The 26559-nt window shown below is 40.2% G+C and overlaps 1 protein-coding gene across 1 annotated transcript; it reads right to left on the reverse strand.

The window, feature by feature from the left end:
* Positions 1 to 1185: 1185 nt before the first annotated feature.
* Positions 1186 to 26559, reverse strand: ptdss2 (phosphatidylserine synthase 2). The gene is made up of 13 exons (XM_084363447.1): positions 26321 to 26559; positions 25412 to 25770; positions 20197 to 20298; positions 15507 to 15589; positions 12381 to 12448; positions 11428 to 11562; positions 9987 to 10037; positions 9505 to 9618; positions 7949 to 8067; positions 7592 to 7706; positions 7084 to 7229; positions 6053 to 6238; positions 1186 to 4278 (listed from the first exon to the last, which is right to left on the reverse strand). The coding sequence occupies exons 2-13, from the start codon at positions 25642 to 25644 to the stop codon at positions 4128 to 4130; spliced, it is 1503 nt and encodes a 500-aa protein (XP_084219573.1). The 5' UTR covers positions 25645 to 25770; positions 26321 to 26559; the 3' UTR covers positions 1186 to 4127.

Genomic DNA, 26559 nt, shown 5'->3' on the forward strand with positions numbered 1-26559 from the left:
TTAACGAACTCCTCATTGAATACATTCCGCTATTGGTTAACCTGAATCAAACAGGTCACTTCATGTGGCGGACACTACAATGACAACAAATCTGATCCTACGCACACAAAAAGCTAATTGTCTGCATTTTTTAGAGGCTGTTATTTCCTAAACATTTCCAGTAAGGTGCTGTATCATTTTGGACTATAAATATTCAGTCATTTATTTATTATAAAAAAATTTAAATTTCATATTATGCTTAATTGTCTGCTTCCCAGTAAAAAGTTGGTGCATGTTCAACTTGCCTGAATAAATGTCAAATTACATTTACTTTACAGGAGATTTCCTCGGACATTATGAGGAATTTACAGACCTTTAAAATAAAAAATTCTCATTTTAAAACGTAAAAAACAAAGAGAGGCTCCAAGAAGCTCCTCATGCACAATCCAACTCTCCAGAAACCCAGATATCCTAAATTGATTTGAAATGCCTCATTTTTTATGTACCATCAAGCCTGTGCACCCACTTCAGACGGGGTGCTCGCTGACACTTTGAGCTTAGCAGCTACAGTGAAGGTTTTTGATTTAAAGGATTTAAAAAACGTCTTTTTAAACCAATTTCGGATCTCCGGGCTTCTAGAGACTTAAACCAGATGAGCTGCCCCCTCATTTGCAACCTTTTTTAGCAGAAATCTTTACAGTAGCTGCTAAGAGCGTTAGCGCTATGGGGCCATTGTATAGAGGTTTTTTCAGTCCTTTTTTAAAAAAACTTTTGACATCTTCAGTTGTTTAGAATGCTGCAACACTTTTTTGCCGTGAAGCACCAGAAATTCACCTGATTTTCCATCGACATGAGGGTGAGAAGTCAATTACCAAATTTTCATTTTTGGGTGAACGTATCCTTTAAGGCCACTCATAACAATCTATTCTGCTGGATGAACCTGTCTAACCTGTTGGTCTCATCAGTGGACCATCTGTGTGTGTGTGTGTGTGTGTGTGTTGGCAAAAAATGTACAGCACCCAGCATGGATACAGCTTTTGTTTGAGCCTCTGTCCTTCGACAGTTCCCACAGTAAGGATTCATTGTTGACCTGCAGTTTGATTGTACTGTAATATAACTACAACAGATAAAATGCTGTTTGAAAGAAAATCCAAAAGCATATTTGCCTCCTTCGGACACGATTTGCTAAAAATCAAGCTGACCTCATTCAAGTTTTCAGTTGATTTTTATTGAAAACGTTATAAAATTATGTGGTGCAGCAGCATATTTCAGTTTGTATGATCTTGAACATGTTCACATTTACACAAACCAAGATGAAAATGGCTTCAACAGCAAGTTGCGAATTGTCAAGGAGACAATAACAGGGGCAGAGACAGTAAGAAAACATCTACTGCCCCCATGTGGCTGCAAGTGATACTACACCCAAACCCTCAAACACACTAAAGGAAAAGTTCCTTATTCGGGCAGAGTGGTTCCCATTTCGTTCCACAGCTCATTACGAGTTCAGTTTTCCGAATTCACTATTTTGTGATTTCAGAGGCGATGTGCAAATTCATGACTTGGGTTGGTTTAAATCTTCTAATGAAAGCATTTGGACCAATCCAAGGCATGGACACAGGTACACAGTGAATCCCCCAGACCACGTCTAATAAGCATTTGTTTGAGAAAGGAAGAAAACAGCAGACTTCATGAACTTCTACCAAGTTCGCAAGCGACGGAGTTAGCACAGCACAGGATAACAAGTACAAACTTTGACGTATCAGCTAAACATCGTTTTTAAGGTTTTAAATTTGCACAGCAATCTCCGCGTTCAAAAAAAGAGGGTGAAAGTTGCAGCCTGGATAAGTAAAGAGAATCCGCCGTGCAGAAATGACAAACTTTAGTGCTTATGGCAAAATAAATTGATAAATGACTACAAGATCCTCTCGTTTTGAACAGCGGATTCTGCTGTATTACATTCACAAGAAAGTTACTAAACAGCCTAGTTTATAACAGGAACTTTTGGGGCTAGAGTCACAGATTTCATCTAGTTGGTAGCATGTAGTCATTGGGACACAATGAGCAACACACAGACAATGATTCTCTGACAGCAACGACACAGGGACAGAACAAAGAGCAAGTTGGATTTTTTTTTCCATGTAAAGCTTATTTTTTGTGATATGAAAATGTCTGATCATTTTCTTGACTCATTGTTTAATCGTTTTGTACAGAAAAGTTTTAGAGCCACTGTAAAAAAACAAAAAAACAAGCTAGTTCTGACGATTAATCGATCATTAAAATAGTTGTTGATTAATTTTCAGTGGACTAATCAATGAATCTGCTAATCATTACAGCTCTTTGTAATGGACAAGATGATTCCACATGTTTAGACTGAGAGACTTCAATTTTATTGAGGTCTCCAGTTTTTTGACCTTAGTAAATTTGGTTTCAACGGTCAATTTCCTTTTTTCAAATCCTAAAAATTGTTATTGGACATGACTGCCCAGATGTCTTTGGGACTATGCTTTAGTTGAAATGAAAAGGAATCTAGAAAGAGGTGTTGGAGCGGCTGAAATGGGTCTGGGTGGCATTTATGGCTTTAGCAAGAAAAGAGATTGAAGCTTTGGCTTGTTGCATGTGCAATAAGGAAACTCCACAGAGCTGGAAAGGTTGTGTCTCTACACAAACCAAAACTAAACCTTCGCTTCCCCCTCTTAAGATAAGTTTGGTTTTCATTTTGTCTCAATCAATTCAGACACAGCAGAACATTTTAATAAAAAATTAAGAGTTAAATACAAAAAAACATTTGGCATAAAAAGAATCAGATGTTAAATCTTGTTCTGATGTGACTGAACGAGCCATCAGCCATATTTACAGTCCTGGTGGAGTGGAGCAACATCCAGACATCTGCCACTTGTTTCCGTGCTGCTGTATGAGCCAACATGTCTCCGGTCAGAGGGGAGCGCAGCTTCCCGTCGGTGTGATTGTCATGAAGGTGTTTCATTAGAGTGCTGCAAATTTCTCAGTGCCTCATTTTTACAAAAAGGAACTTGAGTACAATCTAGTGTTCATAACCGATTTACTCTAAAGAAATAACAATAGAGATAACAAAACATCTACAAAACACACCCAAACTATATCCCATATAGCATGTATAATATCAGCAGTTAAATACCTAGAATATGGTACATCTTGATTTTTTTTTTTCTTTTTACTAACTTGTCGTTCTTTTCAAGAACAAAGCATGAGAGGAGTTTTTTTCCTCTCTGTCGGACTGAGGAAGGATCCCCAGCAGTTACAAGGACCCTGAGGCTCACTGCTCCGAGAAATTAACCCTGAAATGTAAATGAAAGTTTCCCACATGAACACAATGTATTAGGAGCCTGCGACCAAATCTAAGACTCTAAACTGTCAAAAATGCATTGGAATAATTGGACAAAAAAACTATGATTTAAACAGAAATGTGTCATTACTAACCAAGCTCCATTTTAACCCCTGCTTGGCAATATTGTGGCCAAAATCCCAGGTTTGATACTGAAAAGGTCACCAACAAAAACTACAAACAACTCCCAATATTCTCCTTTTTCTCACCTGCACTGATGTGACTGCACAACACAGAACAAAGCATATTTACAGTGGCGGACATCTTCCTGATGCTCATCTCTTGTCTTCCAAGACAAAGTGCAGCTGAGAAAATGGAAACTGCTGTCGATTATTGGTCAAGAGTCTATCTACTTCCCTGGTCACCTTTATGCCTTCTTCCTCTATTATACCTCTTTGATTCAGCTTTTTCACTTTTTTTTTTTTTTTTTTACCTTATCACCCGACATCCAAAGTAATGTATAAATAATGCAAAAAAAAAAAAAAAAGTATCCTGTCCTGTGTATATTCTCCCGAATGTTCCTAAGAAATAGAGTGAGGTAAATCCCTGTAGTAAGACAATAACGAATGAAAACTGCCCCTTCCACCCCTCGCCTCGGTTGAATGACTACTTGGTTTCATGTAGGCACAAAAAAAGTCTACACAGCACATACACGTGTCCATCTGTTTGCCTATACAAGTCTTGTGTCACGATTCTCCTTCAGTCTTCTCATTTTCCCCATCAAACCTCGTCCTTCCCCCTCCAGCTGCTGCTGCTGACCAACCGGTTACGACTCATGTCCCCCACCTCAGGACTTCCTCTGCCGCACCGTCTCCGAGCTTCCGTTCAGCTTGCTCCGCCCAGACGGGGTGGCTGTGCTGCCGTTGCCCAGGGGACGGTCCCGGTCCGGGACTTCCTGTTTGCGTCGCCGGGTCTCTTTGTAACGGAGTGTGATGTCGCTGTGAGAAGATGGAAGGAAAGTAGACAGGCTATTAATAGAAAGTCAGCCTCGGGAACAGCTCGTTTCTGTAGAGGGCCTCTTTAAATGTCCAATGTCAGGAAACAACTATTTGCTATGTAAAGATGTAGTGGAGTAAGAGAGTTATTATTATTATGATCATTATTATTATTATTATTGAGCTCCCCCTTATTTTGTCCCCCTCCCTTCGGAACCGTGGGACCAACCCATTTATAGACACAGCCAGCAGGGTTGTGTGTGTGTTCTGCGATTTGCCACTTTTGGGGACAAACACCAGAGTCAAGACTGCATCTGTATAAAAATAGGTCTACCCAACCTTCAGCACTTCAGATGTACTAAATATTTTCATGCAAATGCCGTCTTGACTCTGGTGTTTGTCCCCAAAAGTGGCATCAGTAAGAACACGCACACACACACAAACACACACACAAGTATGCGAAATCAAAACAAGGGTCAGTCCGACCTCCTTATAAGTAATGCTACCGATGAGAATCTCCAACACTTAGTGGTGGAGCACCAAAACTTCAACATCTATGGATGTGAAGTGAAACATCCCCACAGTACTCACCTTGGTCTGCTTATGCTAATGCAGTGTGTCATATGAGAGGGAGGGACATGACACACCTGAACCTGTATAACTGGGTTGCAGGTAATTCTTCTTGTCTGTTTGTTTTAAGCTGCTTGGACTGATAGAGGGGTTGGTGGCTTCGCAGCTGCAACTTCGACCAACAATGACAATATCAAATGTACATGTAGCTATAAATAACCAAACAAACAATTCAGACTATTTGTAAATACTCACCCAGGTCCGAGTGACTATAAAATAGCATGCTTTAGTGTTTGGTGTCTTTGATGCACTGTACAGTAATATGGAGGAGATGCATGAAAAGTGCAGGAGCTGATCTTACTGGCTTTCATCCGATGATAGGTAGTTCAGTCGGAGGAGCCTGCATGCTGACTGACACAAAGTGTGTGTGTTTCACTCAATAAGACCCTTGTGTCCCCGGTCTATCACATCGACACTGTCAGCACAAGCTGGCTTGTCTTCAGTGTTACTTTACTGACTGCAACTGAGAATAGAAATGATGTGAAGGAGAAATGATAATAAAATCCAAAATTCACCACAGCAAAACACTAAAAAGTGCCATGCAGGAGAAGGATCCACGTGGAGTAATATCTGTGTTGAATATAGTTATGGATCCAAACAGTGATGTATAAGAGGAGAAATTAGACAAAATACAACACTGTTAATATGAGGGTATGGACTAGGCAAAGTGCCTCTCTCCTATACCTACCTCACTGGACATGGACATTACTGCTGAGCAAGAGCAGGAAAGAGTTGGGAAGGAGAAAGGGAGGCATGGAGGGGGAGAAAATAGACGAGAAGCTTAACATGCTGGGGCAAGGCTATGCTAAGGTAAGGTAAATCAAACCAAAGGTAATCTAAAATAAATGCTGCATGAGGTCATGAAGAAAACGAAATTCAAATACAGGGAACACACGCACATAAAACCATAAATTTAATTGATTATTGTGATTTAACTGTGCTGTAGCTGAGTACAAATGGTTATTTATTAACCAGCAGCAGACTAGCTGAACTGGTTTGTTATATTCCTCCTGTATTTGAATGTTTAGTGTGTTGAAGGTTCCTGTAAAACAAAATTATCTATTTTTAAGTCTGTCTTTTGCAACAAATTTTGTCCGACTTTCCAGCCTAACCCCATTTCCCCCCTTTGTCCCTGCCCACTTCTTACCGGAAGAAGAACCGCCACACGGTCCAGGTAACGATGAGGACGATTCCTAAAAACCAGCACTGCATGACGGAGAAGGGGATGGGCAGCATGATGGTGTTGGGGTCATACTTGACCACTATGAGGAACTCAGTCACTGTGATTGCTGCAACCAACCACGCCTGCTGGCCGAGCTTCTTGTGGAACTTCCTGATGGGACAATGAAAAAATGGTGTTGTGGAAAAGCAATACAAATTTCAGGATGTTTTTCCTGTTTATGGGAGCAGTTGTGATGTGGGCAATACCAAATACATGTTATATTGTATTATTGTAATACTCAATGTGATATACAGCTGCATAAACACCTTTCCAACAATACTTCAAGGTAGCTAGTCTGTAGCTTGGCAGGAAGCAGGACCACAGTTATACCCATCCATTAACACAAAGCTACTCAGAGCCAACACATAATGTAAAGCTGATTAATAATAGCTGTACCTCCAGTTACCTTCCATGGCTATCTGAAACTAAGTCACAATGCTATAATAAGTTGCACCGGACTGTTTTTGGAGAGTTAGTGTGTTACAACAGGGACCTTAAACGTATCCTCTAAGAAATGACCGAAATCATTTGGCCCTCTCAGAAAGTGTTGTCAAGGCAATACAATAGTGTTTAAATATTTGTCAGATGAGCAGAAATGCTTGCTCTCCATAGGCAGATGTGATCAGTCAGGTGAATACACTCACTCCCAGAGGTGCTGTGTGGGTTTGCCAACAACAACCTCACGTGCAGTGCATACTGGTACATGTGGGCATCGTGCTACTGGTCTTTGGTGAGCTCTACCTTAGTGCTTAACAGCAAATATATGTTTTACTGGTTTGTAGAGATAATTGGCACAAGGAGAACGTCTATATAGAAATGAAATGTCCTTTTATAGGGTGGCTAACGACACTTTATGGGAATTATTTGCACTCTTGGTCAAAAAGACATTACATTTCTTTGCTGAAACTGTCTTTTTCAACATTTAGAAAAATTGGGAGCAAGTTGCTGGTACTCACGGGTCATCCATGAAGTCATAGATTTCCCTCATGGCTACACCTCCCACGTTGACAAAAAAGACAAGGCGGAGAAGCACCAGGTAGTGTTCAGGAGGCATCCACAACACAAACTTCAGGTAGAAGGTGTTCAACTCCGCCAGGAGGAACTGTGAAGGGTGGAGATAAAATAATGCGTCAAAATTGAGGAGCACTGAGAATATAATACATTAAAGATAACAGAATAGGAAGGTCACTTATGCCCTGCACCAATTATGTAAGTATATCTACTCTACATTTGTGGTTGGTGGTTTATATAATACAACATTTTTTTATTAAAGTATGAAAATGGCTGACATAAGTTCATCAACTGAGGAGGAGGGAGGAGGAGAAAGTAGGAAGAAGAACAACAAGAAGAACAAGAATTGTATTGTGTTGTATTGCACTGTACTGTACTGTAATGTCATTCTTTGTTGCCACTATGACCCTAAGTCCCCTTTTTTAATATCTTTTAAGAACAGGATATTCTTACCATAAAGATGATGCCTAACACAGCCAGCCAGCGTTGAACAGTTGAAGCAGGCTTCCACTCAAACTTCACCCAGCTGTACGGTGTGAACTGGAATGCTATACGCTTTATCTTCCCCCTGGGAGTGACAGATAAATAGATACATTAATAGCACAGCAAAGTTGGTATTCCTGTAAATAAAAGAGCAACGCAACTGGACTAATTCATGTTAGTACAAAGGTTAAGAAAAACTTCTGGTGGAGAAGTTAAATTTCACTGTCAACAATGTTAATCACATTTTTGAATTAGCTAAATCCTGGCAGATGTTTTTGTGTGTTTGTGTGTGTTTGTGCGTTTAATGCAGCGAGTGTGAAGTCGTACTTGTATGTAGGAATGTTCCACAGGCCCTGCCACTGGTAGGGCTTCATTGACAACCAAGCCAGGGTCTTCATGCCACAGTAGATCCCCAGACCGTTACACACCAACACATCCATGATCCACTAGAGAGAGATAAACATACAAACTTTATTAAAGGGTAACACTTCAACACAACTGTTATCCTTGTGTAAGATTATATCTTTACTTCAGACTGTGCGGGTGTGTTCAGTTTGTTCTTGACTGACATCTTCCTGACTCTCCTATTACTGTTGTTGCAACCTATGAGGCTGCAAGAAAACTCTTAAAACTATGGAGTTTAAAGACCTAAATGTACATCCTCTAAGGCACAGTAACCTTTTGTTTCTTTTCTACAGTAGATATTCATACTGTGAACTGTAATCCATTTACTGGTGATAAGTAACCACCTTCAACCCAGTCTACTTAATATGTTTTTACAGTAAACAGTTTATCCCTTGTATAATACTATAAAACTACAATTTGTCTGTTTACATTCGATTATGCTGCTCTTATTGCTTTCTTAAAGTGTTGACATGATTATCCCTGCTATCACTTCTCCTGCTACCTGGTTTCCAACTGGTATAATAAAAGGCTCTTATCATACACACAAATGACCATTTAATTGCTATCATAAATCTCAATAACAAAAGCTGCTTTAATACTGCACCCGCAGGCATAAGGTACCAGGATATAACAAAATCACAGCGCTTCCTCAACTTCATGTAAGACACTGCTCCATATTGTGCTTTTACCAGTCACTGCACTGCAGAGCAACGCCTCAGAAGTGCAGTAACCTTTGCACAAGGTTGGTGAGGAGTTTACTGGTCTGTCTTGACAGGGCTGACTTGCACCTGCTCATGGGCAGAAATTGCAGGTTTTCTATGATAGTCACAGTAGAAGCACCTTTCTAACAGCTTTGTTCGTTGTACTGCAGTTCTTTACAATTACGCCACAGTTTGTGTACGTTGGCAGGTCACGTTTGGTCTGACAGTGACTCACATGAATCTCTATCTGATGTGGACACATTTGAACAAACACACCTGGAGCCACACTGATTGTAAAAGCGCATGTTCGCTGCAGTCGTTTCATAATTTACATACAATCTGAGAAGCTGCCGAGCTCTATTTATTTATTTCACCTTTTATATAGTCTTTTAGAGTGAAGACTAATGAAAATCCATCAGAATTTAAACACAGGTCTTTGTCAGATGAAGTCAAGTTCGCTTAAAAACAATTTGTATAGTAGAGAAATGTTGTGTGACATGTATAATTTGGTGTCCCTAATCCAAAAAGTACTTTCTGGATTTACTTTAATTAGTAAACATGTTGCTGCGTCACACTTTTATTTTCTTTTTACTCTACGACTTTACTCTTCTACATCATTACCTTTGCATGATCATTTGTATGACAATAAACTGAATGTTTATTCAGAATTTCATTCTTTTAAAAGTGGAGACTGTAAAATGTAATATTTTCCCTCCTGAGGACACACCTGTTGAATCCTGGGTAAGCAAATTAAAGAGCGGTGATATTTGTACGTACATGGTCCCACCAGCACTCTGAGAAGTTAGGTAACTGGTGCTCCAGGCTGTATTCCAGGAACTCAAACATGACACTGATTATCATACACATCCACCAATCCCGAATCATCAGCGTCTGAGGAAGAAAAGACAGCAAAGGACGAGTGTGAGTAGGAGGAGGAGAATGGTGTGGAGTGGGAGGAGGTCAGCAAAATACCACAGAAAGAAACATAACATTTTTCATTGCTGCAAATGGAACAGAGCACACTAGTGCTGCTACAGCAGGCTGAGGACCCTGGTTGTCATTCTATTAGAGAAAAGACTGATAAAGTTTTAAAGGATAAATAAATTATCCTGCTTTATCTGTTTTTATACAGAAATTATAGATTTTCTGACAATATTTCATACTGAATTTGTGCTCATTCATAGATAGTGTAATGAAGAGCTAATTACTTGGACACAGTTCAGCTATTCTTTGCCGTGTTCATCCTACTCCGTACCTACCTTGATATACCATCCCAGGAAGTGAGCTGGAACAAAGCCATCCATCTTGTCCTGTAGACAATAGACCAACATGTTGATTTAAGATCTCTTCACAAAAAACATTGCTAAGCTTCTTTTTATCATGTCAAATTCAGTACTAGTATACAATAACCATTTAATATGAAACACCTGTCACATAATCAAGCAAACTTTCATTTTGAAATGTCACTTTGTCAAATGCTGGATGACATAAATTTGTACTATCTTTTCTTACAAATAGGTCCTTTAATTAGAGCTGCAACAATTAGTCGATATAATTTATTGCAACAATTTTGATAATCAGTTCATTGTTTTAGTCATTTTTCAAGCAAACATGCCAAAACACTTCCCTAGTTCCAGCTTCTCAAATGTAAGGATTTTAATGTTTTTTGTCTTGTATGATTGTTTGGGACATTTGGTGGAATAAATCAAGCTATATGAATACATCACCTTGGACTTTGAGAAATTATAAAGGTAATTTTTCACCGTTTACTGACATTTTGTAGACCAAAGGATTAATCAAGAATGAAACTAATCATCAGTTGCAGCCCAACTCTTAATTACACATCTCTATGTCCTAATAAAGTACCACATCTAGTTCACATTTGTATCAACCAGAAATGAGCACAGTGAGTACTGGGTCACTGAACAGAACAAAACTTGGCTGTGCATCATAGAGTACAGAAATATAACAGGTCCAAAACCAGCTCTATGCTGTTTGTTTTTTTTAAACAGCATCGTTCAACCATGTAGTATTTATATTGAGTTCTTTCTGCCTTGTAATTCACATACTATTTATTTCTATGTAGTTGGTCATAATTTGACATTTTAGAAAGATTAATCACATAGACTGGCTGTAATTTAGTAGAGGATGTGGTTGTTTCACCCACTCGGAGACTGTAATCAGGCCAACAGTAGAGATGGGCTCTGGGTCATGGCAGCAGCAGACTATCTCCCCAGGGGGTAAAAAGGCTTGGCTCTACTGATGGCTGCAATCTGCACCAGACACAAGCCTCTGGAGCCAGTCAGTATAGACAACATTAAACTGTATATTTGTGTGAGCGTATGTGATTGAGAGAGAGAGAGAGAAAATGAGAATGAGAGAGGGTGGGAGAACTATTGTGTGACTGGATGAGGTGAAGAAGCAGGGAAAGAGGATACTAGCAATTTCACAGTAATGAAGAAGGCTGTGTTCAGACTTGTTTAGGCTACCACTCTATTTAAGATCTGGGTCAATTCCTTATTATTAATGGGACAGGACCAAGTCAGAAACATTCTTGGAAGGTGGCCTATTATTTACCAGGAGTATGAATGGTAGCGCATTTTCAAAATATGTTCAAACAGAATACTTTTGCCCCATTCAAAACTTTGACTACTGAAAAAAATGCGTGTAAGTGACATTAAATTAAATCAATATTCTCACCCAGATGTTGTGGAAGGGGTCGGTGTTGTTGCCGGGGTCGTATATGAGGCAGTTTCCTCCATAGTCGCGTTCAGGGAGGGGTACCCCAAGCTTGGGGTCAATGTACTTCATGAACTGTCGTCCATCATGCACCGTCTGGATAACAGGGGTATAGAGGGTACATATATAATCTATTAATGTTTACTCTACCTGAAAAAGTGCTTTCATGCAGATACAGGTATTATAACTGAAAGGTGTATGTGGCAATTCAACTTTATTATTTATACAGAAAGCTACACATTCAGAATCTGGAAATGTTTTCAAATAAACAGCTGCTGTAATTAAAAATAAAAAAAACTACACTCTGTTTGAATCAAATTTGTGAAACTCTCTCCATACAATTTCTGTGTTGCATCAATGTGGCACATTACAGTTTTAATGGAGGTTTCACCAAGCTGCAATTTGAATTTTCATTAGATGAGTAAAGAAGGTGGATGGATTAATTATTTGAACTTTTTCAACAGTGGCCCCGATTAAGACACAGTCTGCCAGCTGTGAGGTATTGCTACTTTAAAGGGTCTGGCAAAACATTTTAATTAAACCTAGAGAGCGCAATGAGGCTTCCAGGGTTCAAGATGTAGGAGAATAACAGCGTTATGAGTAGCAGAGATTGGAGTAGGACTCAACCAAGAAAATCCTATATTTTGGCCAGTGTTAAGTCCTGGTTTTAAGATGCCTTAAGGTGCTCCAACACATTTTTTTTCTGGATGTAGCTACTTTACACTAAAGTACACTATCCAAGATATAACCTAAGGTCAACGTGATCCTTAAGGAAATAATGTCAAAGGAGTTGTACTGCTCATTCTGGGGGACCATGTCACCAAAATAGTCGAGAAGACCCCCAAGGTTTTCACTTTTGACAATTAATATTTTAACCTGAGTATTTCGGTCATTATTCTCATTAGCACACCCACCTGGAACAGGATGAAGATGAGGAACAGCTCGTAGACGACAGTGACACAAAGCCAGAATCGCCAGTAAGCTACAGAGAAAGAAAGTGATGGTGAGAGTTAAAGCAACAAGTTACGGTGTGTCACTTACAAAAAGTAAAAATGTTGGATGACATCTGGGAATTAATATGGCTCCAGTTTCTAAGTTGTTGAAGAGGCCAGATCAAAGATTATGTACATGTTATAAAGACTGGAATAGAGTAATGCTTTAGTCTAGACATTTCTGTACTGCTTCACTCACTTACAAGAATTTCCCTCTCGACACTCCATGAAGAATTTTAATGCAAGCTTATGTCATGTCAACTTCTATTTTCCTGCCCTAATTTTGACATTTAGTCTTTTCACTGATGCTCTTAATATCCAGAGCAACATATAATGAATAAAAGGCTTAAGTGCCCCATCATGACTGGACAAAATGAGTTGCTAGGGATCAAATTCTGGTTCTAAGATGTGGTGATTTTAATATTTCCCTAAATCATATTAAAATCTATTAGTTCACAAAACATAAATTATAGTGGGTTTTTTTCCTATTACGAAGGATAGAGAGAAATTCAGTGATGATTGAGTGCTACAGTCAGAGGGATTGTGCCAGATTATCTGGTTTCCATTAAAATGTTTTTTGAGGAAGTCACATGGAAGGACTGACAGTGACTGTGGTAAAAGCCTGAAGCCCAAACACCCAAAAAGGGATTAGATTCAACTATTTCTGTTATTGTAATTTCTTGTGAATTGATGTGTGTGAGCTCAGTTTGCTGTGACACTCTCAGCAAACCCACACAGAGTTTAAGGTTGTAAATCTTAAAGTCCCTCTGGATCTTTTCCCAGGACATAAACCTGTGGAGATTAAACTGAGCTGCAACAAGGCACACAAGAACTGAACCTACCTGGCTGGCTGAACAGGTCAGAGAGAATGACTTATTACACACTCGCAAACAAACCCCTCTTGTCTTTTCGATGCACAAAAGGAGGGGGCAAGAAGGCACAAGTAATGCAACGACAGCAGCCTAAATTCTTGCCCGGCCACTTCATGCCTCTAAAAACACCCACAACATTCAGTGTGTGTTGCCATGTAACCTCCACACCCTGCTACCTTCCTTCCTCCCTTTCCCTCTGGAGTTAGTTGGAAACATGTTGTGTGTGAGACGAGATGAGTGTTGTGCATGAATGACCTGGTAAAAACCTTACTTATAAAATACTTTTAAGAGGTGCATTGTTTAAAAAAGAAGCATTGCATTTGCCACAGTTAGTCCAATGCCCTCAGTCACACTAAAAGTGCTTCAACATACAATAAACTATCACCACCTAAAAATCCTGATAAGCCTTTTAAGTTAGTCTCTGATGCTCTTGTCAAAGGCAAGCAACAATAAGCTTAAAGTAATGAGAAAAAAAACACAGAAACAATAATGACCATTCAATATCCATTAATCTGACAATTATTGTCATAGTTAATTAATTGTTTGTAAAATGTCAAAAAATTGTGAAAAAAGGTCATTACAATTTCCTTGAAAATGACTGAAATGATCACTCAATAATGAAACTTGGCAATTACTTTTCTTTCCATCAAGTAATCCATTAACTGAGTAATTGCTGAGAAATTCCAAATGCATAGTGCTTCCACTGCATTAAGGAGCTGAACTTCAGGACAGTAGTCATTACAGTTTAATGAATAATGTACAGTCCAAAAGGTTCAGAGCTGTCAAGTGCGAGTAAACATTTTCTGATAAAAAATAATGTAGCCTATAAAATGTTTTTGAGGGGAATGCATAGGAGAGTGAATCTTTGGCAATCTCACAATACAATTTGATTCCGAACAATTCTCGATTCAATTATCAACTGAATAAAAAGAGGGCACCATTTTCAGTCTTTTGCTCCAGTATACTGTGTGCCAAACCATTGAAACACTAACAGAAATTAAGATAACCGATCTGCAGCTTTTCCATTTCTAAAAAGTTAACAGCATTAATTCATTAATGAATTAATTTGAAGCATGCACCTAAAAATGAAAGTTAGGCTGCACCGGTACAACCATCGTGAAAGGTTTGTCTTGAGCCCTGAAACTGTCTCTCTCCTTTCCCTTGCAGCTTTCCTTCGAACCCCAGCTAACACAAGCTCCCAGCTCTTCATCTAATCCCCACGGATGGTTTTAAAGTAGAAATGGAAACAAACACCTGCATCAGTGGTGTCCTGTTATACTTTTCAGCTACTAAATAATTGACAGAATTCCCTGTGGCCATGGTTTAATACCATGTACTATCTTTAGTAACTATCTTTAGCAATTAGTGTTGAGTTACTGCAATGAAGACCACAGTCCTTTGGATATTACTGCTATAAGCCAGGAAAGACTTCAACGACATTTGATAAAGATGTTCACCGAGGGTGGACTTGTTTGTGTTTATTTTTTCCTCTGGGGGATGTGATTGGACCTTACCCATGCCAGGAAAACACCCCACCTGCTTTCAACAGAATTCTTAATTCACTCGAGATGTCTCCTTTATTGTGACAATTACATTTAGCTATCCATCATTTGTATCGATTCCCAGCACTCAGAGGATCTTCTTTTCATATTAGAGGCCAACATGAGATTCTCAAATGTTGCTATTGATCGAATCAGTGGTGAGATTCACTTACCTCTATACATGGGAATACACAAGCAATGTGCCATTAAAAAGTCAGGCTCAACACCTGGGCTTTTCCTGATAATAGCATGCTATATAAACAGCCTATGGCTCCCATCAATTCCTGTAATGGGAGATATATCTTCAACATCTCTGTACATAAGTGCTTTTAAACGCTTAGGTGTGGAAGCTGTTCTTAGATATATTTTAACCTTTTCACTTATCTGAAAGCTGTAATAGGGCACATATTTTGGAGTGGAGTAAACAGCTCCGCAAAAGTTCGACCTGCTCAAATTCTTTAAAATTCAACCTGTGTTGCAAAGATGATGTCCATATTATGTGGCTTTAAAACCCAAAAAGACAGTGATGCTTTAAATGAGATACATGGCACAAAGAATATGAAAATGTTGCAAAACAACTGGGAAAAGATGTCTAGAAAACACAAGGTAGTTTGTGAAAAATGTTCTATTCTTACCTGGATGTGGTCTGGTGAAGGGTCCATCTTTGGCTTGTGTCACTCCAAAACAGAGGAACACCAGGATGCTCGCCACAATCCCCCTAGAGGACCACGATAAGAAAAACACAGAAAAAAAACTAAGTACGTTTATGTTTACTTTGGATGGATCCAGCTGTTGATTCATGTGTTGGCTCTTGATCGCCACCACCATTACTGCAATCGCAGAGTGGAAACGAACATATCCACACTGACAGTGAAAGCAGAGATGTTTGAGTTAATCAGCGGTTTATGCACCAACAGACGAAGATAATCTCTGTGAATCTGAAAGAGTTTTTCAGTCTCAATAAATGACATTAACATCCCTGGATGTGAAAGTCCTCTAGTAGCTAATTAAACCCAGCAGGAACTAGAATGGCCATCAGTAGAGCACATACCTCCGCCAAGGCCCAACACTCTCCAACACTCATAGATAACAGCCAGCTAAATACATCATTTAATAAAGGCAGAAACACACGACAGAAAAAGAATTAAAAAGCTGCAGAGAGATATGTGGGGGAGCTGCTCATCATCTCCGCAACTGGGCAGATCGCTCTATCTTGTAGGAGTCACTGGTAGCGCCTTTGGTAGCATGCCACTCAGAAGGTAATCAAAACTTGAGGATTTAATTCAAAGAAGTTTAGTTTTAGAGTTTTAGGAAAATTAAAGTCATAGCACAGACTTGAAAAGAAGCCCGATCAAACCCAGGACTAACTAGACCGATTTCTTAGCCAAAGCACAAAAAAGTGAAATCCTTTGCTGCACTGTGCATTGTATATTTACACACAGGTTTACAAATAGGTGGCCTTGTCTACTTCCACCTACGACCTAGATTTTTTCCTGTCGGCTGAAAACCAACTGAATCCAAGCTGTTAAAAGAAACCTGTGATGTTGGTTGTCTAAACATAGGTACAAAGGGCCGGGAGGGAAAAGTAATGGGCAATAATTTAATATAGCATGAACCTGGAGGCCTGTCTCAGCTGCTGACCACGGATAATTACTCGTTATTACAGTTTCGACTGTGTTTACTAAGAGGCCAATCTGACCCTGCTGCTGTCAAGTCGTTGCCTTTCATGGTTGCTGTGTTGGGATCTGAAACCCAGGAGACCAGGCGAGGCTGTTGCTCTGAACTTAAAATGAACAGGAAAGGCTTAGCAACTGGACACTCAATGGTACTTTAGCCCGTGCTAGCCAGTAAGTGTGGGAGCATGAGTGTGTGATTGAGTGTTTAATTAAGCTATTGTGTGTAGGTGGGAAAGTGAGGGTATTCGATTCAGTGTATTGTAGTGAGGCTGACCGATTAGCCCAATGTTTAAAAAGTAGTGTGAGAGGATCCAGCAGTGTGTGAATGAGTACATGAGTGAGATTCGGACTGTGTGAGTGTGTGTGAGTGTACTCCGCTGCCAGGAAGAAGCTCCAGGGTCTTTATCCAGATGAGCCGGACTACGCTGACTACAGCAAATCCTATTAAGACCCGTCCCACAAGCCCACACACACACCAACAGACACTCAAACACAACATACAATCACTCAATCTCTCCGTCACACACTCGCATGTCATTTATGTAGCGTGGTCGTGTGTGACCCACCTTGTATTATTCCAATTAAACTACAAGACACAATTAACTAATTAAAATATGAAAGCAGTTCATTTTTGTAAGATTAAGGAACTCATTTCTGTGCTTAGCGTTTACATGAGACATTTCACAAAGCGGGCCTTTCCCTGTATTAAGCGAGCCTCCGCTCGCTTGCCAGAGCCAAGTAGTGAGCTGGTAGAACAGAGAGGAGCTCAGTACTCAGATATCAGACCAGTGTAAATCAGACAACAACTCCTGACCAACACGATAAAGCCTTGCCAGCCCAAAGTATGCAAATCAGCGTCAGTTCTAAAAAAACATGTTCTATGTTCATGTGCTGCGAGATGTTACAATAGCAATCTGAAAAAGGGCCAATAGGAGCACTTCACATTTAAAACAAGAGTAGTGTAGAATGCAAAAATAGGATCAAACTGATGTCGTTAAAGGTGCTTTACCATTACCTTACAAGGCAGCTGAATCCGTGAGATTGCAAGATCACGAGAATCCACTTCCTATTAAGAACTACTGGCAGCTAAGGTGCCAATTAGGTATGATTACATCGGGAGAAGCAAATCACAATGGTGGCTCCTAAAGATGTTAGCATAAATGCTGCTATACCATCAGTTATATCAGAACTGGAGAGTATATTTTGTTGAAAGAAAAGCAGAAGCAAGGCGCGGCACTGAAGGCTTTTCTCAGTGGAAAAATATGTTTTCACTCTCTTCCTAACTGGCTTCAGCAAGAGTTTGATCTACCAACTGGCTCCGCAGGAAGCACTCTCCTCACATGGTTCGTTGATCTGATTGATTGAATTTTGCCACTCATATTCAGTGATAGACAGATGGTTCGTCATATTACCTGTCAAATATTGTTTGAAAGGACGACATTTCAGATGGTTCTGTGTAACAAACCACCTGCCATGTTTAATTTTACCATTGAGGGATGTTGGACCACACATCCAGACACAGCAATAGAATTTCAGATCAAAATCAAATAATTTCAATACAATTGTAAAAATTGGTGGATTTGTTAGGTTTGAACTGTTTTTCCTAGGTTTGTGGAAGACATGTTGCACGTATTTGGTGGGAGGTTTACCCAAGAAAATTTTACATTTTTTGATCAAATATGCAATTACACATAATCTGGGATGATCATTACATTTGCGTACAAAAACTTGGAAACGATAGAGCAGATAATACACAAACACACAAAAAGCTGGATTATAAAATCTTACTAAAGACGTCCACTCCACAATCATTAGATCTGGGAAAAGTCATTTAATTTACATTTATTTGGCTTAGATGGTGCCCAAAGCAGCTTTGGTGCTGCGCCTAAGCCTTATAATGACCAGGAAAACCCTTTGCTTGTGGATATTTCCACTGTGTTTTCACATTAGTGTTCAACTTTGACACACAAATTGCAACAAATGTATGAGTTAAGGGAACAGAGAGAAACCAGTGTGTCCAAAATAAAAGAAGCTGTGTTATAAAACTCTGTTCTGCTGAATGAGAGGCCAGTAGAGCTTTCTTCTTCATATCCCTCTTACCACAAACAAAAATAGCCACAACTCAGAGTAGCCACTGAATGACCCATAAGTAGACAAACAGTACATTTGTCAATGTTTATATCAATAAAATCCACCCAAAGATAAATACAGAAGGTGGTTGTTCTGCTGTCTGTGACCTCTAGAGTGCTGCCTTGTTTTCTTAGGGCCGAGACACACCAAGCAAACATCAACAAACTAGTGGCCGATAAAGCCAACTTTTGCACCATCTCACATTGCCCATGTCTCGGCAAAAAAGCTGCACTGGAACACACTGCAAAGGTTACAGACGACAGCCAACTAGCTTGTATGTTCTGCATGTCTGTATTCATCATTCAAAAAGGGAAACCGGAAGATTCAGGATGCAGATATACAAATCATTCTTGTGATAAAGCAGCATTTGCTTATCATTTTCACACCATTCTCGCTGTATGGACACTTCAAATCAAGAAGATTTCTGATTAAAAGCTGCAAATGGCTCTGGTGCAAACACAGAGTTAAAAAATAAGAAGAAACTGCACTAAATGGGTGAAATCATATATACTACAGTAAAAGGCTTTCCCTGTCTTATTCATTTTCTCTTCTTGTGCAATGATTTGTGCAGCTGAAAAGCCAATCAGAATGATTTCTCTAACTGATGGGCTCTACTTCAGGTTCAACATGCTCAATCAGCCGAAAAGCCGCCAACAATGGCTGATGGTGCAGGACACACTGCAAAAACACCGGAAAAAACGACATTGGACGACGTTGGCCTGGTGTGTGAGGGGCATTATGCTTTTTACGTGAAATGCAGCACAGCAGGTGGTCACCACCAAGGCTGGGCACTAATAGGAGAAATCACACCTCAGTCTATCTGAATGCCCCTATGTAACGTCCTAGGTTGCATATTTTCTCTGTGTTGAAAGGGCAAAGCACCCAACATACTTGGTGCCAAAAGTCACAATCTAATCACATGTTGACCTGGTATTCCTGCTCTTCCTTTTCATGGTCATCGGGGTATCATTTTGCTACAAAGTGACATCTAGCTATCCGCATGGCCTTGAAAGAGGGCCAGCTGGCTTCAAAGCGATTACTACTGAAGAAGAAAGCGACTCAATTTGAAATGGTGAATGTTGCACCTCACCCATGTAGCTGTGTGGCTTCATGCCAAATAGTGTTAAAGGTGATATAAACTGTGGTGTTTATTGGCTGGTTGTGTCGTGTGACCTACTCAGCAGGCTTTGAATGGCAATGTGACATGACATACAAAAGATCCACAAACAAAACTTTGGACTCACAGAGCAGCAGATGCAGACACAGTTATGGTAAACGTCTGGTTATAACGGACAAAATCAGAACACTGCATGACTCAACATTAAAAAGCTGAAATTAGAATAAACCATGAACTTATTAGTGATGCGTTTTTCTCAAGATAAACTGCTGCCAAAATGATTATTTCAAACTTCAGTCTAATCAAAAGGCCCTAGTGGATCAAGTGGAGTTTTTTGGGCTCTCTGCTGGTTCCTGCAGGGTTTAAGCTTTGAGGAGGAAGTGATGAGTTCAGTCTACTGACCTCTTAGTGTTGTAAGCCGTGTCCTGCGGGGTCTCTTCCAACAGTGTGACGTAGACGAGAGCACAGGTCAGAATGAACAGCACTGTCACAGTATGGGCTCGCCTGCAGAGAAAGAGAGGGATATTAATAACATCTGTGAAGAGGAAAATGTAATGAAAGCCACTGGAGGATTGACAAGAAATCCACTGATGCTATCTTACACCACAAGACAATACAGTTAATGTAATGTAATTTGAGCTGAGAACACAGTAGTAATTACTCAACAGCGTGTCTTAACAAAGCTTCTAGAAGTCTGCGCTTGATGAAAAGTCTCTAGTAATCAGAATAAAATATACTGGAGGGACTGGAGATGAGATAAAACAGAGACAATGAGGTATGGGTTTTCTGAGTAAGTTTAACATTTACTTTCACTGGGGTGAAAGAAGACAAAAATAGCTTTTGCGTCAAATTTCTGTTTACCTGCCTGACTGCAGACTGTGAAAATTCTCTTCCTGCAGGTTTGTAGTTTTTGAGGCCATGATGTTGGCCACATGCTCATATCTCCCATATCACCCGACAGCAAGGGAACAAACCTTGGCCTTTTGTCGTGTGACAGATACACACCATAGTGGTCCAGATATATATCAATGCTATCTGTGGGATTTATCTCACAGCATGGGCCAAAGTTTCATGTATTTACTTACTGATATGAGCCACAAGGACATACTCTACCCAATAGATAACCCCGGGAATTCTCAATTAGGTAGAAATAAAAGGACTTAGCACTTGAATGATATTTGGAAAGGACATAATTGGAAGATAATTGATAGAAAGAGAGATTGTTTATGGTGAGGGCATTAGCGGAGACAGCTAACGGTTTAATTTTTTTTATACTTGCAATGCTCAGATTGATCAGATGGCTATTTGAATTGGCCAATATTTATTATTGCTAGGGATGTCCCACAGGCTTTCCACAGGCCTATCGAATCACTTTTAAATGCTGTACCTTTTGTCAATCCTGTGTTTGCTAGCAGTACCTCCGCTGTCAAAAACACCCCATTGAGCTCAGTTAAAGCACTGATGCCAAACAGCATTGTGTGTGAGTGACCGGCGAATGAACTGTGAGGCTCACTGAGGAGTAAATAAACAGCGGCCAGCAGCGTCAATTAACCTAATGATATGATGTTCACCATTTAGTACTGCAAGCAATTATGCTTCGGGTAAAGAAAATCACAGAGTAATTTCCCTTGAATTTCAGCAACATGCTGCAGGTGCAAAACCCTCCAAAGGGTTGCTGAACTTCAGTGTCTTGTTTCACTATAAAGCACCTGTTGAGCACCAACCGACAAAGTTACAGAGTGGCTGCTGACCACAGAGAATCTAGTAAGTCAAGATTAGAGCCCAAACATTACTTTAGGGCCGATTAAGTTCTGATATTTGAGAGTTAGCAAAAAATTGCAACGGCTGTATGGGCTGATAGTTGTTCTTAAATATTGCAACACACCTTTCCTTAATACAATATTTTGAAGAGGTGGGGCCAATATGTTATGAGCTAGACATTTTACTAGGCCTGCAACTACATGATTTTTCTCATAATCGATTATGGGATAGAATAGAACAGAATAAACTTTACTGTCCAGCCAAAGCAGGAAAATTGTCTCTGGTCTCAACCAGGAAAACATAAACACAAGTATACGTCCACAAAATTAAAAGCATCACATTAACAGAACAAACGTCTCTTGATTTTACAACAGTCAGAGAATACATTTTCATGATTAATAGATTAATTGTTTAGTATATGAAAGTTCAAAAGCTTTAGGAAAAAAATGCACCTCACAATTTCCCAGAGTCAAAGTGGCATCGTCAAATTGCTTCTTTTGTCAAACCAACAGTCCAAAACCTAAAGATTCTTCCTTTACTCATGTAACACCAATTTCAAAAACATATGCGTCTTTCTATTGCATTAAAAGACTATCTTTTCAGTGGTGAAATACTTCTTGACTGTTGCAATAAGGCAATGGTTTGAAAAAGCATATTTTGTATTGAGGCCACTGCTGTCATCTGTCAAACAAAAGAACGTCACCCACTGTGCCAGCCCTTTGAGTCAGAGTCTGAGTCACAGCGACGGTACTCCAGGTCTCCCTGCTCTATCGCCTTATCCAACCTGTTTGGCAAGAGACACAGGAGAGGGCCTGGCTTCTCCCTTGCCTGACAACCACATAACACCACTGGGAGTGAAAAGACACCAGAAATGCCAGGCTGGTGCAAATCTGAGGCAAGCTTAGAACTAAATTTACCACTAAAATTTAGGTTGAGCACCGAGATACAACAAACTACCGGTTGAGGACAGTTCAATGACCAATATGCATAAATAGTCTCATGTAAATAGTCTCAGGCTGAGTGAGGGGTTGAAATGGGCCAGACAAATACAGTTTTTGACTTTACTGAGTTTAAGAAAAGGATTGTAATGAAGCATGCTCAATTGTCAGTTTGATGCACCAAGCGGCCTCTGGTTTCCATGATCTCAATTTGTTACAGATCACAGGTTCACTGACCTTGTGACTGTTGGACAAAATTAAATCCAGTGATGAGCTCTAGTTTCCCTCGAACGGTGTTGCTTACAACCCTAATTTAAGAGTTCATTCTTGGAAAACATTTTAAAATAAAACTCCAAGATATTTTCATAAATCAAAATGCACAAAGCATTCTCAGATGTCTCTAAGGACTGAAATGTGTGTGCAGCATTTCTATTTAGGGAAAAATTAAAAGTGGCATGCCAGCATAAAATGTGGTTCATCCGGCTGAGTTCTATATTAGGTCTTTCCAAACTATTCCTCTTTTCGCAGAAAAAGAAAAACACTCCCAATGCAACTCTGTCCTAATAAGGCAAGCTGCATGGCACATGCTTACCATCCTTGACAGCCAGAGACAGCTTTTTGGCATATCTCAACACAAGCAACAAACTTTTTCGCCGTCACTTCCTGTATTTCAACACTGATGTGCAGTTTATCTGACACCCAATAACTTAACTGTTCTTGTGTCAGCTCTTAACAATTCTCAATCATGGTTTGATTTGCGATAATGGCATCAGCACTTTTTTCTTAAATTACATGTATTTTGCTCCTTTTTTGTACTTGTTCTCAGTGGGTTTATGCATGTAATATTAGCTGGGAAATATCAATATTATATGGTTATCCTGATATGTGACTATAGTGTCTTAGATTTTGGATACCGTTGTATGATAAGTGCTGTCTTCTCCTGGTATTAAAGGCTGCATTACAGTACAGTGATGTATTTTCTGAATTTAACAGACTGTTCTACTTGTTCTAATACTTGTCTTTACCCAGATTACTGATGATTACTGATCAAAAATCTCATTGTGTTGATAGAAGAGATTTAAAATATCAAGATATTTATTGTGTATTACCATATAGAACAAATAAAAACATTTCAATATAATTTTATGACCATATCGCCCAGGCCTATCCATAAATATCCAAGATGCCATATGATTCACGAGGGCCATGTTTCCAAGTTGACCATAGGTTTAACAGCTGCAAAGCTATTCTTCATTATCAGTTCTCCATTATAACAAACTGGGAGTGCCAACCAAACAATCACATAAATCAAAAGTTGTACTAACCAGAGCTGTTTACATTGTGACTTGTTATTTAACTGTACACTCAGTTACCAGTCTATTACGTAAGCAAATGTAAAACTAATGAAGTATAATACAACAACCCTGCATTAAACCCTATCTTCATGTGAGTAATAATATGATGAAACTATTTTGTAGATGTGTTGATTTAACTGTGCTAGGCTGTGGTTTGTAGTGCTGTCAAATGACACCTCAGGAGTCATGGGTATTTATTGGCTCCAGCTCCGCATGGCCCGTGACGGAAACATGACATCCGGGCGGATGTGCTAATTATCGCCTTTTTCTGGCTTGATGCCGAGACGTGTGTTGAAGTTTCAGACGTTGGAACTAGAACAGCACCAGAACATCAGTTGATGTCAAGTTTGAAAGACACACTGAAGTAAAACACATACGAAAGTAACCACTGTGACATTGTTACTGGCCTCATTGCTGCTTTCTACTGTTCCCCTTTTTCCAGCAAAAACAGGAAGGAAAACTTGTTTCATGGCAATGGGAAAGGAGTAAATTGCCTTTGTTCAGTGAGTTTATCCTTTATTTAACAAAAAAACTCAATATAGGCCACTTATTCTGGTTAAGAAATGAGATTAGAAATCCTTATACGTACTGCATACTTCAAAAGACAAAGGTATCTTAGCATCTTAGTTCCTATTAATGCCTCGCGTATTGAAATAACTGGAAACCTGGATGTCAAGGGTGTCACACAGTAATGAGAAATCCTCATTAAGGTTTCTCTCTGGGAGGAACAGTCTCCTCTGCTGCCAAAGATATTGGATAGCTTAGCAGATTCTTACTGCCCCTTGCTTTACACACAAGGCAGAGATGAGACACACATACACTGAGTCAGGCTTGAATATTCCTGGAGCGACAGGTTGAAGGGTCTTGGTGGCTATACATTATAGGAAGCAGCAGAGGAGAATGTCACTCTTCCAGACCAGCCCCATGCCCTTACATCACGACACCCGCATCCTCCTGCACGTCACCAGGCCCTGTCAGTGTGTGTGTGTGTGTGTGTGTGTGTGTGTGTCAGTGGTTGCACACAGAACACACTCCTCCAGTTTACCGCATTGACAGAATATGTGTCTTGACCTCAAGTCTGTTGTGGATCCCTTTCTGCTGAAGGTGCAGGCTGGTATATTAGCTACTGCCTTGTCATCAACAAGCTCTGATGTGCGATGTAAGCATCGATGACATCCTGGCAAACATTAGTGGGACACCTTTCAGGCTGACACCTTGTGGAGTAAGCCTTTTGATTCCTCGCCATCATTATGCATTAGTACAATTTTCACCAACACATATTTGAGCCCGACTTCACGCTTGATATTTAAATCGTCCATTATTTAAAGATTTGTAACAAGTATTTGCTGTGATTAATGGAGGTCATGAGCATGTCTTTCAATTCACCTTGAAACCTATAACACACCCAATTGACATCAAACAAATGCCTCATTGTGCACTTCTATGTACATGTCACAAATGAAATGTTCTGGTAGTCACTCATCAAAACAACACCGGCACTTCAGATACTGCAGCATTCAGTATTTGACACTTGTGTAGTTGACATTGCAGAAAAGCACTCACCAGAAAAAGGTGTTGGTTCCGTCGTCATAGACCTCACACTCCGTGTTTCTCCGGTACAGGCTCTCCCTGGAGGTCTGCTTCATCACACCGGCTTTGATTTGTGAGCTCTGACTTTGACAGCCCGGCTCGATCGAGCCGTTGTTGACCTGCTCGGCGGCGGATGCGGCTGTGGCGCACTTGCCGGTGGCGGTGATCGCGGCCACGCTGCTTTTCTTCGACTCGGGCTTGGTCATGGCTTCATCCGGCCGTTTCGCCGCCCTCGGTGCCTTTAATCGATCCTTTACGGTTTGGTTTATCCCTCGACTCTGCTCCCGTGTACTGTCATCCGCGTCAGCCCCACCCAAGTGACTGTCAGCATCCTGGGGTGGTCGAAGGAATGAACGTTACTTCATAACCAAGGAACGGAGAATAACCTGAAAGTCACGTACTGCGGCTGTTATCCCTGCTGAATACCACCCTGCACAGCACGGCACGGCACACTACAGACATGCATGTAGGATGTCTCGCCACGACTTTTTATCTTGACACTGCCTACTTATGTATCTACAAAAACAAGCTTGGCAAGCCTGTCAGTGTCAGCAATGGCGACCACTTTTCTGACAGAACCACAGCACGGGTATTTAATTGATGGCTCCCAGGTTGTAAACAAATCACGGTGGCTACACAGCGATAGGTACGAAGCCTTGATGTAAGGCGGCTTGGCTAACCGTGTTAGCTATTACTAGCAGGCTATTTTTTGACTATTTGACCTTGCTAACGAGGCTAAACTTAACTGACAAGCGTGTTAACAATTAACCGACGTAAAACCACCATTACTCAAGACACTGCTTCACCTTATATGTGGCAGAAATTGCCTTTACGTTAGCTGTAGGAGGATGTTTCTTTTTAATTTAAGCTAACGTTACTTACCAGTTGAGTTTACGGGATTACTGACTGAAGTCCGGATGAGTTCAGGAGATGCTAACGCTACATCAGTACAGGCGCTTGTAATCCGTTTCGTCGGTAGAAAGAAAACACAATTTAGCGGCAACTGTGTCACACTCCGCCTCTACTATACCAACAAAAAGGCAAACCGCTCCAGACCATAGACCGTGGGCTTCACTCCAGACACATCACATGGGCATGGAGTCGGCTTGGTGTCAAGCTAG

The sequence above is a fragment of the Pagrus pagrus genome (assembly GCF_965226575.1).
Source record: "Pagrus pagrus genome assembly, chromosome: 10".
Classification (NCBI taxonomy): domain Eukaryota; kingdom Metazoa; phylum Chordata; class Actinopteri; order Spariformes; family Sparidae; genus Pagrus; species Pagrus pagrus.

Coding starts and splice junctions, on each gene's coding strand:
- ptdss2 (XM_084363447.1), bottom strand. CDS start 25,644: ATGACCAAGCCCGAGTCGAAGAAAAGCAGCGTGGCCGCGATCACCGCC. Junction 12,449..15,506: donor CTTCACCAGACCACATCCAG/GTAAGAATAGAA, acceptor CTTTCTCTGTAG/CTTACTGGCGATTCTGGCTT. Junction 9,619..9,986: donor TCCTGGGATGGTATATCAAG/GTAGGTACGGAG, acceptor TTTCTTCCTCAG/ACGCTGATGATTCGGGATTG.